Source organism: Peromyscus californicus, unplaced genomic scaffold (assembly GCF_007827085.1).
Source record: "Peromyscus californicus insignis strain IS unplaced genomic scaffold, ASM782708v3 Scaffold_10__1_contigs__length_136768540, whole genome shotgun sequence".
Classification (NCBI taxonomy): domain Eukaryota; kingdom Metazoa; phylum Chordata; class Mammalia; order Rodentia; family Cricetidae; genus Peromyscus; species Peromyscus californicus.
Genome location: NW_026294391.1, coordinates 102,227,744 through 102,242,940, shown reverse-complemented (window position 1 = coordinate 102,242,940; position 15,197 = coordinate 102,227,744). Strand labels below are relative to the sequence as shown.

The 15,197-nt window shown below is 40.9% G+C and overlaps 1 protein-coding gene across 3 annotated transcripts in view; it reads left to right on the top strand.

Annotated features, from left to right (window-relative positions):
* Lamp2 (lysosomal associated membrane protein 2) overlaps nt 1-15,197 on the top strand; it is a 51,388-nt gene that overhangs the window by 19,408 nt on the left and 16,783 nt on the right. For all 3 annotated transcript variants that reach the window (XM_052738253.1, XM_052738263.1, XM_052738257.1), the window contains exons 4-8: nt 3,164-3,325; nt 5,521-5,720; nt 6,534-6,656; nt 12,631-12,694; nt 13,964-14,128. In XM_052738253.1, coding sequence (XP_052594213.1) covers nt 3,164-3,325; nt 5,521-5,720; nt 6,534-6,656; nt 12,631-12,694; nt 13,964-14,128 — 714 coding nt within the window. The remainder of the gene's footprint in view (nt 1-3,163; nt 3,326-5,520; nt 5,721-6,533; nt 6,657-12,630; nt 12,695-13,963; nt 14,129-15,197) is intronic.

Below are 15,197 nucleotides of genomic sequence, written 5' to 3'. Positions count from 1 at the left end.
GACCCACAGAGACCCATTCCCCAGAACTATTTTTTTTTGTTTTAGAAAGAATCTCACTGTATATATAGTCCTGGCTGTCCTGGAACTCCCTGTATAGACCAGGTTGGTCTCCAGTTCACAGAGATCTATCTGCCTCTGCCTCCTGGATACTGGGATTAAAGAAATACGTCTTGCCTACTAAATGTAATTTTAAAATGAGTGCTTCATTATTTTAAAGAACTAAAACTTTACAGATACATTTAAGGTACTCCTTGCTTCCATTTTCCTCCCAGCCTGCTAGAAGCAACCAGCCTTATAACTTTAGGGTGTAGTATTCCTGTATGTATTATCTATGTTCGTAAATAATAGTTGTAATTTTTATATAGTTTCATAGTATAACCCTAATATGTGTAGAACTTCTTTTTTTCCCATCATTTTTTGTTTGTTTGTTTGATTTGTTTTTGAAATAGGGTCTCACCAAGTAGTTCTGGTTGGCCTGGAATTCAACTATGTAGAATAGGCTTGCCTCAAACATGCAGAGAGATCCATCTGCCTCTGGTTCCTAAGTTCTGGAAGTAAAGGTGTGCACCACCACGCCAGGTTTCCCCTTCATTGTTTTTTGAGGTTTGTCTTTATGTAGCTAGTTCACATCTGTTCCTTTTTGATAACAAGGAGACAATTTTAGCAAAACAAATTCAAATTTAAAAAACACGCACCTCATCTGTCCATTAGGGGGTGCCAAGATAGCATTAAGTGGCTACCTTATTCCATGATAGAGAGGCACAGGCCTCCATTAATGAGCATTAATATCTTCTTTTCTGCTTCTCTAAGAGACTAAGCCATTTAGACCAGTATTTTGCAGTTTTACTATAGGCATTCCAATAAAAACTCTGTTTACAGTGGTATAACTTTTTTTACCTAAAGATTTCTTGAAATGGAATCATCTTTATTTTTCTTTCTTATTCATTCATTCATTCATTCATTCATTCATTCATTTATTTTTGGATTTTTGAGGCAAGGTTTCTCTGTATAACAGCACTGGCTGTCCTGGAACTCACTCTGTAGACTAAGCTGGCCTCAAACTCACAGAGTTCCACCTGCCTCTGCCTCCATAGTGCTGGGATTAAAAGTGTGCACCACCACCACCACCACCTGGCCGGAATCATCTTTAAATTCCATCTAGGAAGAAGTTCATAAATAAATTACCATTGATATAACATACTTGTGTATGGTAGCACAAAAGTAGAGCTTTATTACAAAAATCTATGTTTAATCCAACTCTATCCTTTCTTTGAAAAATAATTATCATCATCACTGTTACGTGTGTGTGTGTGTGTGTGTGTGTGTGTGTGTGTGTGTGTGTGCCGTAGTGTGTGTATGTGGAAGTCAGAGAACAACTTTGTGGAGTCAGTTCTTTGCTTTCATTTTTAGGTAGATCTTGAGAATTAAACTCAGGTCACCAGGCCTGTGCACGCAGTCGCTTTACTCTCTGAGCCATCTTAGCAGGCCAAGAAAGAAGAAGGATCTGTCATTTGTAATGTAGCCAGCTGAAGCCAAGCATGAACTTGAAGTCCCAGTCTTCCAGCTTCTAGCTCTGGAGTGGCAGGATTTCAGTACTGGCCTGTGTGGCTCCCCCACCTCATTTCATGGGGTGCTGGGTTTTGAACCTGGGGCCTCTGGTGTACCTGTAGGCCAGCACTCTACCCACTGAGCTGCGTTCTCAGCACTCTTCCTTTTTTACAGTCACTAAGTCCTATCTATTCTACCTAGAGAGGCATTTTTAATTTGACCTGTGTTTTTTCCTCTCTCAGTGTTGGCAAGCCCCTCCCTTCCACTCTCACTTTTCACCCAAGCAGCCCATTCATTGGCCTTCTGTTTCCCCTGTTAATTAAAAGGTAGGAGTTTGCTCTGCCTATTGCTGCATATTTGTTACAGTCCTTAAATTAAATTAGATCTTATTTCCTCTTTTAAGCCCCACTCCTAACCAAGAAACTATTTGAAATTGATACCTGCTGGTACAACAAAAATCATTTTTCTCCAGTGGAATAGTTAGCCAGCAAAAAAATGGACTCGTGTGTGTGTGTGTGTGTGTGTGTGTGTGTGTGTGTGTGTGTGTTTCTTTGTGGACTTTTTGTTTGGACACTTTTGGTCTTACTGGTTTTTGTTTGTTTCAATTTTCCTTGCTGTACTCTTGCTTTTTTTTGAGAGAGGGATTAGGGAGAGGAACCTGAAGTTGGGTGAGTAGGGAGGTGGGGAGGATCAGGGAGGAGTTAGGAGAGGGAAAATATGATCCAAATATATTATAGGAAAAAAATCTTAAATTAAAAAAAGGAAAAAACTGATGGGGCTGTCAAGATCACTTAGTGTAATACTCTCTTTTTTTTTTTTTTTTTTTTTTGGTTTTTCAAGACAGGGTTTCTCTGTGTAGCTTTGCGCCTTTCCTGGAACTCACTTTGTAGACCAGGCTGGCCTCAAACTCACAGAGATCCACCTGGCTCTGCCTCCCGAGTGCTGGGATTAAAGGCATGCGCCACCACCGCCCGAATACTCTCTTTTTTTTTTTGTTTTTTGTTTTTTGAGACAGGGTTTCTCTGTGTAGCTTTGCGCCTTTCCTGGAACTCACTTGGTAGCCCAGGCTGGCCTCGAACTCACAGAGATCCGCCTGTCTCTGCCTCCCGAGTGCTGGGATTAAAGGCGTGCGCCACCACCGCCCGGCTGTAATACTCTCTTTTTAAAGAATGTTTCTTTATGATTTTGACTTGCTTTTGTGTAAGAGTCTTTGGCCTGCATGTATGTCCACATGTGTGTGTGAGTGAGTGAGTGTGTGTGTGTGTGTGTGTGTGTGTGTGTGTGTGTGTGTGTGTGTGTGTGTGTGCCTGCTGCCCACAGAGGTGAGAAGAGGGTGTCAGATCTCATGTGGGTGCCAGGAACTGAACTCTGAACCTCTAGAAGAGCTGTCGGTGCTCTTAACCACTGAGGCATCCCTCCAGTCTTACTACTTTCTTTCTTAACCCTTATTACTCCCTACAGTTTCAGTCTCAGTGAACTTGTCATTCCTGTCAACATGTTCCCCATTTATCACTTGACATAGAAGAAAAGAAAACTTGTGTTTATATGTTAATATAAATATATTAACAGTTTCTCATGTCTTCCTGGCAATACCGTTGTTAATCTTGTTTTATAGGAAGTGTTCCTGTTAACAACAGTCTTCAGGAAGTCAAATTTCCATTGAATAACATCTACAGGTGCAATAGTTTATTAATTTTTGACACGGACTCTGTGGTTCAGCGCTATTGGCATATTCACCTACAAGCTTTTGTTGAAAATGGCACAGTGAGTAAAAAAGGTGAGTCCTTAAAGTATAGATTTATATTATATGGCTCTTACTTTATTTTATTTTATTTTGGTTTTTCAAGACAGCATTTCTCTGTATAGTTTTGGTGCCTATCCTGGATCTTGCTCTGTAGACCAGACTGGCCTCGAACTCACAGAGATCCACCTGGCTCTGCCTCCCAAGTGCTGGGATTCGCCCGGCGTGATAGTCATTCTTACTGGTAATTTCTTTTCTTTTTTTTTTTTCTTTTTTTTTTGGTTTTTTGAGACAGGGTTTCTCTGTGTAGCTTTGCGCCTTTCCTGGGACTCACTTGGTAGTCCAGGCTGGCCTCGAACTCACAGAGATCCGCCTGGCTCTGCCTCCTGAGTGCTGGGATTAAAGGCGTGCGCCACCACCGCCTGGCTTTACTGGTAATTTCATTTGCAAGTTTATAATATACAAGGAATGGTATGTGGGGGGTGTGTGTGTGTGTGTGTGTGTGTGTGTGTGTGTGTGTGTGTGTGTGTGAGAGAGAGAGAGAGAGAGAGAGAGAATCAGAGAGAGACAGAGAGACAGAGAAACAGAGACAGAACGAGAGAGAAAGAGAGAGAACGAGAATGAGAGAGAGAGAGAGAGAGAGAGAGAGAGAGAGAGAGAGAGAGAGAGAGAGAGAGAGAGAGAATACAAGTGTGCACACTGGAGGCCAGGGGTCAACCTTGGGTATAATTTCTCAGGTCCACTCTATATGGGTTTTTGACATAGGGTATCTCACTGGCCTGGAAAGTACTGAGTAGGCTAGGCTGCTATCCAATGAGTTGTGGGGAGTAGATCCTGTGGCCACCCGTTCCCTCAGCACTGGTATTGCAAGCATATGCCTCCATGTTTAGATTTTCTACAGGAGTTCTGGGGTTTTATCTCAGGTCTCAGAATTGCAGAACAAACAAACACTTTACCAGCTGAGGTATGTCCTCAGCCTCAGTTTTTTTTTTTTTTTTTTTTTTGAGACAGGGCCTGGAACTCATTATAGAGACCGGGCTGACCTCCAACTCCCAGAGATCTACTCCTTTTTTTTTTTTTTTCGAGACAGGGTTTCTCTGTAGCTTTGGAGCCTGTCCTGAACTAGCTCTGTAGACCAGGCTGGCCTCGAACTCACAGAGATCCACCTGCCTCTGCCTCCCGAGTGCTGGGATTACAGGCGTGTGCCACCACTGCCCAGCAGATCTATTCTTTCTTAGACTGCTTGCATTAAAGACATACACCACCATGCCTGGCTCTGGAATAGGTGTTTTTTAATTTTTTGTGTGAGTGTTTTGCCTGAATATACGTCTATGCACCATATGCATACCTGGTGTTGGATCCCCAGGAACTGGAGTTATGCACAGTTGTGAAACACCATGTGGGTGCTGGAACTCGAACTCAGGTCCTCTGGAAGAACAGAGAGTGCTCTTAACTGCTGATCCATTTATCTAGCCTTTGGAATAGTCTTTTAAAAATATTTTCTACGATGTTTTCAGCTTATAAAACCTGACCATTGAACAAATCCTCAAATAACTTGGCTGTGTGCTCTTAGCAGTTCTGTGCCCAAAGTTTAGAAATTAGATTTCTGCGTTCTAACCTTGACTTTTTAGAAGTTGATTTGAAAATAATTTTATGTGCTTTTTATTGGAAATGTAATAATTTCATATTCATTATTTGAAAATACTAACACTTCCTAAAAAGGGATTTAAATGCCTGTAACCTTCTGTAAGGGTAGTGGAAATAAAAGATTCCTTTGTATTTAGATCCTTTAATGATTTTGAAACTTTTTTAGTAAGCATTATCCTTCATCACAGTGGTTGTATGTTGGAAGGAAAAAGACTCTTTAGCTGGGGTGGGGTGTTTTCAGACATGCTATGGATTTCCCATTAGAGGCAGGTGAAGCTCTTTGAAATAAAGGCCTTTGTGGGCCTGAAAAAGCAGAGTATGTGGCCATACTGCAATAGCTACAACCTTTTGATGTGTTCTGAGTTTGTGTACTCTGCTCAAAACTCACAAGAGATTATCTGTATATGAAACAGCTTAAGAATCCCTGCTTCATCCACTTGAAAACTATACCACCAAGGTCTTCATTTGCTCGAATTAACTCTTGTTGACTGTAGGAACCTAACTCTGGGAAGTAGTTTGCTCTCTCCTGGCCTAATAAAGCAAGAAGACAAGACCACCATAGCTTATTTTCTCCTTTGTTTTAGAACACGTGTGTGAGGAAGACATACCCGTCACCACTGTAGCACCCATTATTCACACTACTGTGCCATCTCCTACTACGACACCCACTCCAGCTCCAACACCTACTCCAACTCCAAAGGTTGGAAACTACAACGTTACTAATGGCAATGCTACCTGTCTGCTGGCTACCATGGGACTGCAGCTCAACATCACTGAGGAGAAGGTAAAGTCGTCTGTTTTATCAGTAAACTTTTTAAAAAATTTTTCATCTCAAGTAATGTATAGCCTACCATGCCCTTAAGAACTTACTAGAATGATTCAAGTTTAGATGCAGATTTAGTGTTGACTCGAGCTTTGGTTAGTTTGGAATGACTATAACCATGAAGAGTTAATGTCACCCTCAAGGCATCTTGGCCAGCAGCAAACTTGCCAGTTTAAAAGACTTCTTTTTGGTTTAGATTCTATCAGCCTTCAGTAGCTCAGCATACATAGTTAAGTTGGGAATGGCGATAAAGTTAAGTGGTAGAGCACTTGGATAACGCATAAGACCCTGGGTACCATCCCAACACCACCAAAAATTAAAAATCAAACCAAAGCTCTTTCACTCTTTTCTTTGAACCACACTGTAGGTTAGTGTGCAGAAACAAGGCCATTTGATGAGTCAGAGCCCAGAGATATGCGCAAGTACTCGTTTGGTTGCAGTACCTCATTGGGGCACCAGGGGGAGTGCCAATGAACAAATCCCATTTTCAGGATCCTGTGATTGAAACAAGCCAGACAGATGGCTCTTGTGCTCTGTAAAGATGTGTTTTTATTTGGCTCATTACTGAGGAAGCTTCCTTCTTGTTATTGTTGAAGTCGACTGAGTCATAGCTTGAGGGCTTGTGCCAAGTTCTTGTGAAAGTAAGACACCACGAATTCAAGTATTGAAACAAAGGTGTTTTTGTTCTACATTGATGTTCGTTTTATCAGAGTATAAGGCTTTGCTATGGACTTTTAGTTAATCCATACCTTCCTTCTGTTTATTCCCCTGAAGGTGCCTTTCATTTTTAACATCAACCCTGCTACAACTGACTTCACCGGCAAATGTCTTCCTCAAACTGCTCAACTTAGGCTGAACAGCAGCCAAATTAAGTATCTTGACTTTATCTTTGCTGTGGTGAGTACCAGTTGTTTTCTAAAGTTAAGTTCTTTCTCTGAGAAGTACTCTTGAAAGTCTAAACAGTGGTAAGTATGTGTGTGTGGGGGTAGTTGGCTTAGCTTTCATTTATAACACTGATTATAAAGTAAAACTTGCTTATCCCTGTTCATCTCTGTTAGTTCAACTGTCTGTTGGCTGAACTCTTGTCGTAGAAAGTTGCCATTCTGCCATTATGTATACTCTAATGTAGGAGCAAGAATGAACTCACATTTAAAAAAACCCTAACTGTATAATTACTCCATATTTAATTAGTTTTTATGATAATGTTTTTTCAGTATTATTAAACAATTGTCATGCTTACACATAGCATTTTAAATCTTTCATAGTTTAAGATTCTTTTTTTGTTTGTTTGTTTTTGAGACAGGGTTTCTCTGTGTAGCCTTGGCTGTTCTGGAATTCTTAGACCAGGCTGGCCTTGAACTCAGAGAAATCCACCTGCCTTTGCCTCCTGAGTGCTGGGATTAAAGGCATGTGCCACCATTGCCCAGCTTAAGATTCTTTTTTAAAAAGATATATATTAGTATGTGCATTAGTGTTTTGCCTGCATGAATGTCTGTGTGAGGGCGCCAGATCCCCTGGAAGTAAAGCCACAAACTGCTACAAGCAGCCATGTGGGTGCTGGGAACTGAACTGGGCCCTGGAAGAACAGCCAGTGCTCCCAGTTGCTGAGCCATCTCTCCAGTCCTCATTAAGACTCTTTATAATAGTGTCTGTACTAGTAATAGCTAGGATTAATGAGCATAGTCAGCTGTTTGTTTCTCTAGGTCCTGCATACACAGATTAAACCAACCTTGATACAGTATTAAGTAAAAAGGCCTGGAGTTCAAGTTTGGTGGCAGACACTTTTGCTTAGAATGTTCAAGACCTTGTGTTTGGTCCCAGAACCACAACAAAATTGCATTTATAGTGAAAATGCACAGACTTTTGTTTTTGTTATTAAAATGTAAACAATACACTATTCCTTTTACATAGCATTTATATTTAAGGGTTATAAGTAATTTGGGGATGATTGAAAGTGTACAGGAGACATGTAAGTCATAAGCAAATAGCACCATTTTGAAAAGAGGACTTGAGCATCCTAGATTTTGGTATCTGTAGTGGATCCTAGTGCTAATCCTCTGAGAATTTGAGGGACAGTTCTCTTGTTATATGTAGGCTCTATGTAAGTACATACATTGACTCATTAAATCATAGTCCTTTATAGTGCCAGCATTCAGGTTTTTGTTGCTCATGCTTATGTGAAGAGCTGAACTGTGAGCAGTTAGGCATACCTGTTCTACTTCTTGCCAGCATCCATTAATAACTGGGGATCTTAATTTCTACCATCTCAGAAGCAATTATTAGTCTTAATTTTGTGTGATTGGTGGATGTATGTGTGCAATAGTAGCAAATCGGAATGAAGAATAGGAGATAGTTATAGGTGAGGGAACAGTTTGAGCAGAACTGTTGTATAATTGTTTAAAAATCACTTTTGCTTTCAATTCATATTACTATATGTAGGGATGGGATATAGTTTCAGTATCTGTTGTACAGGCAAGATGGTATGCATCTACCTATAGTGAAGCAGGAGGATCAAGAGTCCAAGGCTAGCCTGGGCTATGTAGTAAGGTACCATCTCAAAAAAATAACACACAACAAAAAATGTCAGTATGTCATTTCACATTTGAAGTTATTATCTTGAGTATAACCTTTTTTCTAATAGACTATTTATTGAGTAAATCATGACTATATCAAACAGTTTTATTTTAGAAATGTTGACAAAAATCTTTTCCCCAATATTCAAGTAAATCCTTTGTTATTTATATATGTGACCACCTAATTATTACTAAAAATGTCCAAATGCCTGGAGTTTCAGTGGTGAAGTGTTTGCCTAGCAAATGTGAAGCTCTGGGGTTCCATCTCCAGCACTGCAAAAACTACAAAATAAACAAAAAAGAGCCAGCCTCTTCAATACAGCAAGAAAAGGCCTTTCTAGATAGTCATTCATATTTTATTCTTTTTCTTTTTCTTTTTTTTTTTTTTTTTTTTTTTTTTTTTTTTTTTTTTTTGGTTTTTCGAGACAGGGTTTCTCTGTGTAGCTTTGCGCCTTTCCTGGAACTCACTTGGTAGTCCAGGCTGGCCTCGAACTCACAGAGATCCGCCTGGCTCTGCCTCCCGAGTGCTGGGATTAAAGGTGTGCGCCACCACCGCCCGGCTCATATTTTATTCATATTTTTTTTTTTTTTTTGGTTTTTCGAGACAGGGTTTCTCTGTGTAGCTTTGCGCCTTTCCTGGAACTCACTTGGTAGTCCAGGCTGGCCTCGAACTCACAGAGATCCGCCTGGCTCTGCCTCCCGAGTGCTGGGATTAAAGGCCATATTCTTTCTTTTCCCTTGTTCTCCTTCTCATTCTCTTTCTGTCTTGATTGGGATTGAATTTAGGGCCTCACAAATGCTAGGCAAGTCTACCTATCTACATGCTAGTGCCAGACCAGATGTTAGCACAAAGTGCTGTGGGAGCAACGAGGAGGGGAAGAGGTTAGTCCTGGCTGGAGAGGAGATGAAGGTTTAATGGAAGGGATGACATTTGAGGGCACTCAGGAATAGGTCAGGTTTGTACATACAGGGATGAGGAGAAGTGGAATAGTAGAGAGAGGTTGTCCCTGGGTAAAGGAACCCGGTCAAGATCTTTTGGGAGGATGATGCGTGTGGCGTGTTTAATGCCAGGCAGAGGCATTGCCTCAACAGAGGAAGGATGTGTAAGAGGACATCAAACCCTCCATTATGCTTGCTACTGAAATTTCTGTCTTCTTCATTTCATTCCCCTCTCTCTGCCTCAGGTCTGCTTCCAGCTGTGCTACTGCTTGCCTGGATTGTTCAAAAAATCTCACATCTTCCTTATCTCCCTTAGATTCATCTCCCTAAAGCACAACTCTTCCCCATAAATCTTCACTGATTCTATTTTGCCAACAAGGTGACATCTAAACTTTGCAGAAGGGCGGTTCAAGCTTTTCCCTCCATTCAGTGCATTCTGCTCTTGTAGCCTTTATTTCACTTCCTGGACTGCATGCTTCCTTCACTCTGACTTTCAGGCATAGCTTCTGAAGTCTGAGCACAGTAGTAACCAATCCATATATTTGTAGCTGGACTTTGGGTTTTAATTTCCAGCTCACTGATTACTAATTGGCAGCAGTGAGGGAGGTCACTTAGCAACTCTGTGCTTGAATGACTCATCTTAAACCGGGCACTATAATAGCATCAGTGGTACAGAGGTATTGGAGCCAGGGCTAGTGGCATCGGTATTATACTCGCAGCTACTTGGGAAGCTGAGATAAGAGGATTGCAAATTCAAGGCCAGCCTGCGCTACATGAGTTCAGTGCTAGTCTGGGCAACTTAGTAAGACCCTGTTTCAATAGCAAATAAAATGGCTGCGACATGTAGCTCAGTGTCAGGATGCTTGCCCAACGTGGGTAGAATGCTAGGTTCAATTTCCACTGTCTCACATACAAAAAGAACAATGATTGGCACTTAATTCTCAAGTGTGTAGATTACCTTTGCTTATGCTATTGCCTTCTCAAACATGTCCTTTGTCCATTTGTTTTGTAACCAAATCCTGCCCACCCCAAATCCCCGACCCCTCCTTAGCTAGCATGACTTTTGCATCTTCCCTCATTGGAGATAATTTCTTTTTTTTATTTTTTTTACTTTTTTTTTTTTTTTTTGAGACAGGGTTTCTCTGTGTAGCTTTGCGCCTTTCCTGGAACTCACTCCGTAGACCAGGCTGGCCTCGAACTCACAGAGATCCACCTGGCTCTTTCTCCCGAGTGCTGGGATTAAAGGCGTGCGCCACCACCGCCTGGCAGAAATAATTTCTTTCCTGCCAGTTTTCTTAACTTGCCACTTCCTTTTTTAACAGGTTTAGCTTATTTGTGTATCTTTTCTTTCCAGTCTAAGGCTCAGTGGGGTTGGTGTGGGAACAGAACTCTAGGGCTCGTATATGCTAAGCAAGCCCTCCACCACTGAGCTATGTATTTAATTTCTTATATATCTATCTTATGTTCCTTGGCAGATTACAAACACTAGGAGGGCAAGGTACAAGTCTAGTTCAACTTGTTAGTTCCATGAAGCACTTAGATATATTACTTTATGTATACTAAGCACTTATTAGAATGGCTGGTTTATCAGTTGAATGCTTCAGAAAGATAATGGATAGGGAGGGGAGGCTAGGTTGAGGGATACTGGATAAGATACAGTAAGTGTTCCACAATGGGATAATTAATTCAGAGTACCCTATTTTATATTTTATGAAGATCTAGAAGAGGGGACATCAAAGCTTCAAACAATAATAGTTCGAAGGTGAGGGGAATGCCAAGTACCCTTATTTGATTAGTGTACACTGTCTGCATGTATCAGAATACCACACTGATAGCCGGGCGGTGGTGACGCACGCCTTTAATCCCAGCACTCGGGAGGCAGAGCCAGGCGGATCTCTGTGAGTTCGAGGCCAGCCTGGGCTACCAAGTGAGTTCCAGGAAAGGCACAAAGCTACACAGAGAAACCCTGTCTCGAAAAACCCAAAAAAAAAAAAAAAAAAAAAAAAAAAAAGGAATACCACACTGAGCCCCATTAATACATATAATTAAGTGTTAGGTGTGGTGGTGCATGCCTTTAGTCCTAGCACTTGGGAGGCAGAGGCAGGCAGTTTCTGTGAGTTCTAGGCTAGCCTGGTCTATATAGTGAGATCCAGTACATTCCTGTATATGTAGAGAAACCTTTTCTTAATACATACAATTAATATATTTAGTGGGATGTGGTAGTACAAGCCTTTGATCCAGCACTTGGGAGGCAGAGGTAGGGGGATCGTTGAGTTGAGGCCAGCTTGGTCTACATAGTAAGTTCCAGCCTATCCAAGGCTACATAGCAAGACAAAATAAAAGTAGAATGTATGTTAATAAAAAAATGAAACTACCCAGCACTTGGGATGCAGAAGTAGGCAGATCTGTGAGTTTGAGGCCAGTCTGGCCTCCATTGTGAGTTCCAGGACAGCCAGAGGTTGTATACTAGACCTTGTCTTACAAAAACAAATAAGTAATAAAAATAAAAATGGGCAAGATGGGCCAAGTCTGATGATAGCTTGAGTTCCATCCCCAGAACAAACATGGTGGAGGGAGAGAGCCAAGTCTCATGAGTTGTCCTCTGACCTCCACACAGGCCATGGTATGAATTCATGCATGTATACACACTAAATAAGTGTAGTAAAAATTTTAGTAGATGAACATTAGCCTGATGATGTCCTCAATTGAATAACACTTGCATGTTACTTGCAATAAGCCCTGGGTTCCAGCCGCAAACTACGAAGGTTAGAAAACAAAAATAAAATGCAAAGGTAATAGTATGGAAAAATCAATATGGTGAGCAAATAAAATAAATAATAGTAATGAAAATAAGAGAACAGAACTGGAGGATCTGAAAACAGGGCATCCATTTAAAAGGTCACATTGTGAGCCTGGCATGGTGGCACATGCCTTTAATCCCAGCATTCAGGAGGCAGAGGCAGGTGGATCTCTGAGTTCAAGACCAGCCTGATCTACAGAGTGAGTTCCAGGACAGCCAGGACTGCACAGAGAAACCCTGTCTCGAAAAACCAAAAAAGGTCACATTGTGATAGTGTGGACTCAGCAAGTGACAAGAAGAATAAAACAGAGGAGATGAATCATCCAATATCCAAGAATTCCTGAATACCGTACTGTGGTCAAAGAGTTTAGAAATGAAATGCATTGGAAAATGGTTTTGTTACAATTAGTGACAAGACTTAGTTGTAGTTTATACTGCTGGCTGATGTATATGGTTTCCTCATCTGTATAATAGTACTAGATTGCTATCCTGCAGGTATTAACTGTTTTTTTTTAGACAGCTGTGATATGTTATTGACTGGAAGCTCTTTTTCAAACAGAAAAGTCAAAACCGATTCTATCTGAAGGAAGTGAATGTCAGCATGTATTTGGCTAATGGCTCAGGTAAGCACAGCATTGGCCTAGGGGAGAAGAGTGTAGGTTTTATGGAAGGAGTGGAAATGATAATTAGCTTATGACCAGATCATGTCTTTTTGTTTGTTTGTTTGTTTTTGTTTTTCGAGACAGGGTTTCTCTGTGTAGCTTTGGAGCCTGTCCTGGAATTCACTTTGTAGCCCAGGCTGGCCTCGAACTCACAGAGATCCGCCTGCCTCTGCCTCTCGAGTGCTGGGATTAAAGGCGTGCGCCACCACTGCCCGGCCAGATCATGTCTTATGAAATAGAAGATGCTATGTAAAAAGTATTTCTTGATCACAACTTAAAATCTAACGTAGGGCTATAGTGTACTATCCCTTGTAGAATCATCTCCTTTGCAGAATCATCTTTTCAGAGTATGCAAATGTTAAGGAAAATGACTGAGTTTTAGACTACAGAAGCATTTATGGAAAGATTAGGGAGTGGATGTGATGCATTCCTGGAATTGCAGCATTAGGAAACAGAGACAGGAGGATCATGAGTTTGAGGACAGCCTGGGATGCATAGTGAGCCCTAGGTCAGTTTGAGCTGTATAGTGAATCTTGTCTCAGAAATCAAACAAAATAAAACAAACAAGTTAAGTGAACTTAGTGATTGCAAGAATTGTTTCTTTGGGGTCAGAGCCATATTTTGAAAATCCTCAAGAAAGTGCTAGGGAGATAGATAGCTCAGTTGTTCAAGTGCTTACATGCACAAAGACCAGAGTGAAAGAAAGTGGGTGTGGTGTTCTGCACTTATGATTTCAGTGCTGGGGAGGCAGAGACAGGCGGATCCCTGTCTCCACTCAAGGATGTCATCTGGCCATCACTGCATGCATGTACACATCCAGGTGCATTTACATACACACACACACACACACACACACACACACACACACACACACACACACATAATCATCATCATCATCATCTGGCCATCACTGCATGCATGTACACATCCAAGTGTATTTACACACACACACACATACACACACACCGTCATCATCATCATCATCATCATCATCATCATCTTCTGGCCATTACTGCATGCATGTACACATCCAAGTGCATTTACACACACACACACACACACACACACACATTATCGTCATCATCATCATCATCATCTGGCCATCACTGCATTCATGTACACATCCAGGTGCATCTACACACACACACACGAGACACAACCCTAACGGTTGTCTCATTTTTCTTATGTTGATAGACTAAGAAGTTAACTAACCTGCCTTTTTTCCTGCAGCTTTCAGCGTTTCAAATAACAACCTTAGCTTCTGGGATGCCCCTCTGGGAAGTTCTTATATGTGCAACAAAGAACAGATTGTTTCAGTGTCTAGAACGTTTCAGATAAATACCTTTAACCTAAAGGTGCAACCTTTTAATGTGACCGAAGGAAAGTATTCTACAGGTAAGAATCAAGCAAACTATTTACTGTCTTCTATCACCGTATAGGTGGACTTTCCTCTGAGTCATGGGGATTCTGTACATAAACATAGAGAAATATGAATTCTTCTCTTGATTCTGATAGAAAGTTCTCACAGCCTCAAACGAATCGTGTAACTTCATTTGGCTCATCATTTTGTTCAAAGTAGATGTAATTTTTGAAATTCTGAAAATCATTTGAAGTATTTAAAGATCCCTTTTAAGAAACAGATGCTCCCCTAGGGTTTAATTTGGGTGGGGTTGGCACTTGGAGCAGCAGCTTTAAGTACATTACATCTGCCTTCATGGGACCTCTTCTTGAGAAACATACCCAAATGAAAACAGTTTAGTTTGGTTAAGACACAAGATAAAGGGTGATCGCAAAGCCTCACATCTCATGAATTCTAGTCTTGCTAGCCAAAAATGACTTAGAGAGTCTTAGTTCAAATAAAGCTTTTTGAAGACCTACTTTGGACTAATGATGGCTTTTATCAGGTTTTTAATGAAATCCTCATGTAGGGTTCATTATATTGTATTTGTGTGAATATGAAAGATGTATTTGGCATTGCAGATTAAAATATATATGACAGAAAAAAAGTACAGCAAATTCCTTAAGTGACTTATGCTTTTAAACCAATTACTTAAAATTGGGGGTTTGTGGAGCAGAGCTTTGTTGAGCAGAGCTATTCTAGTCATCCCTATCCTTTCAAACAATTAATCTAGAGGTTAATAAGTAAATGGAGAAGCTGTGATTAAAGCGAATATACTGTGAACTATTCAGCTGCCTTTGCAGTGGTACCAAATACCTAGTCGGCCTTCCATGGGTCCAAAAGAGACCAGGCCCTTTACCCTACCATTCTTGTGGGAAGAAAGGTTAATCACAACTTAAAAAATTTCAAGAGTCCATTTCCTTTGCCAGGAGTGGTAACATATGCTCATAATTATAGTACTTAGGCAGTTAAGGCAGAGGTAACTGGAGTTTAAGGTCATCCTTGGCTACATAGTCAGTTCCAGGCTAGCCTGGGGTATATGAGATCCTTCTTTACAAAAACCAA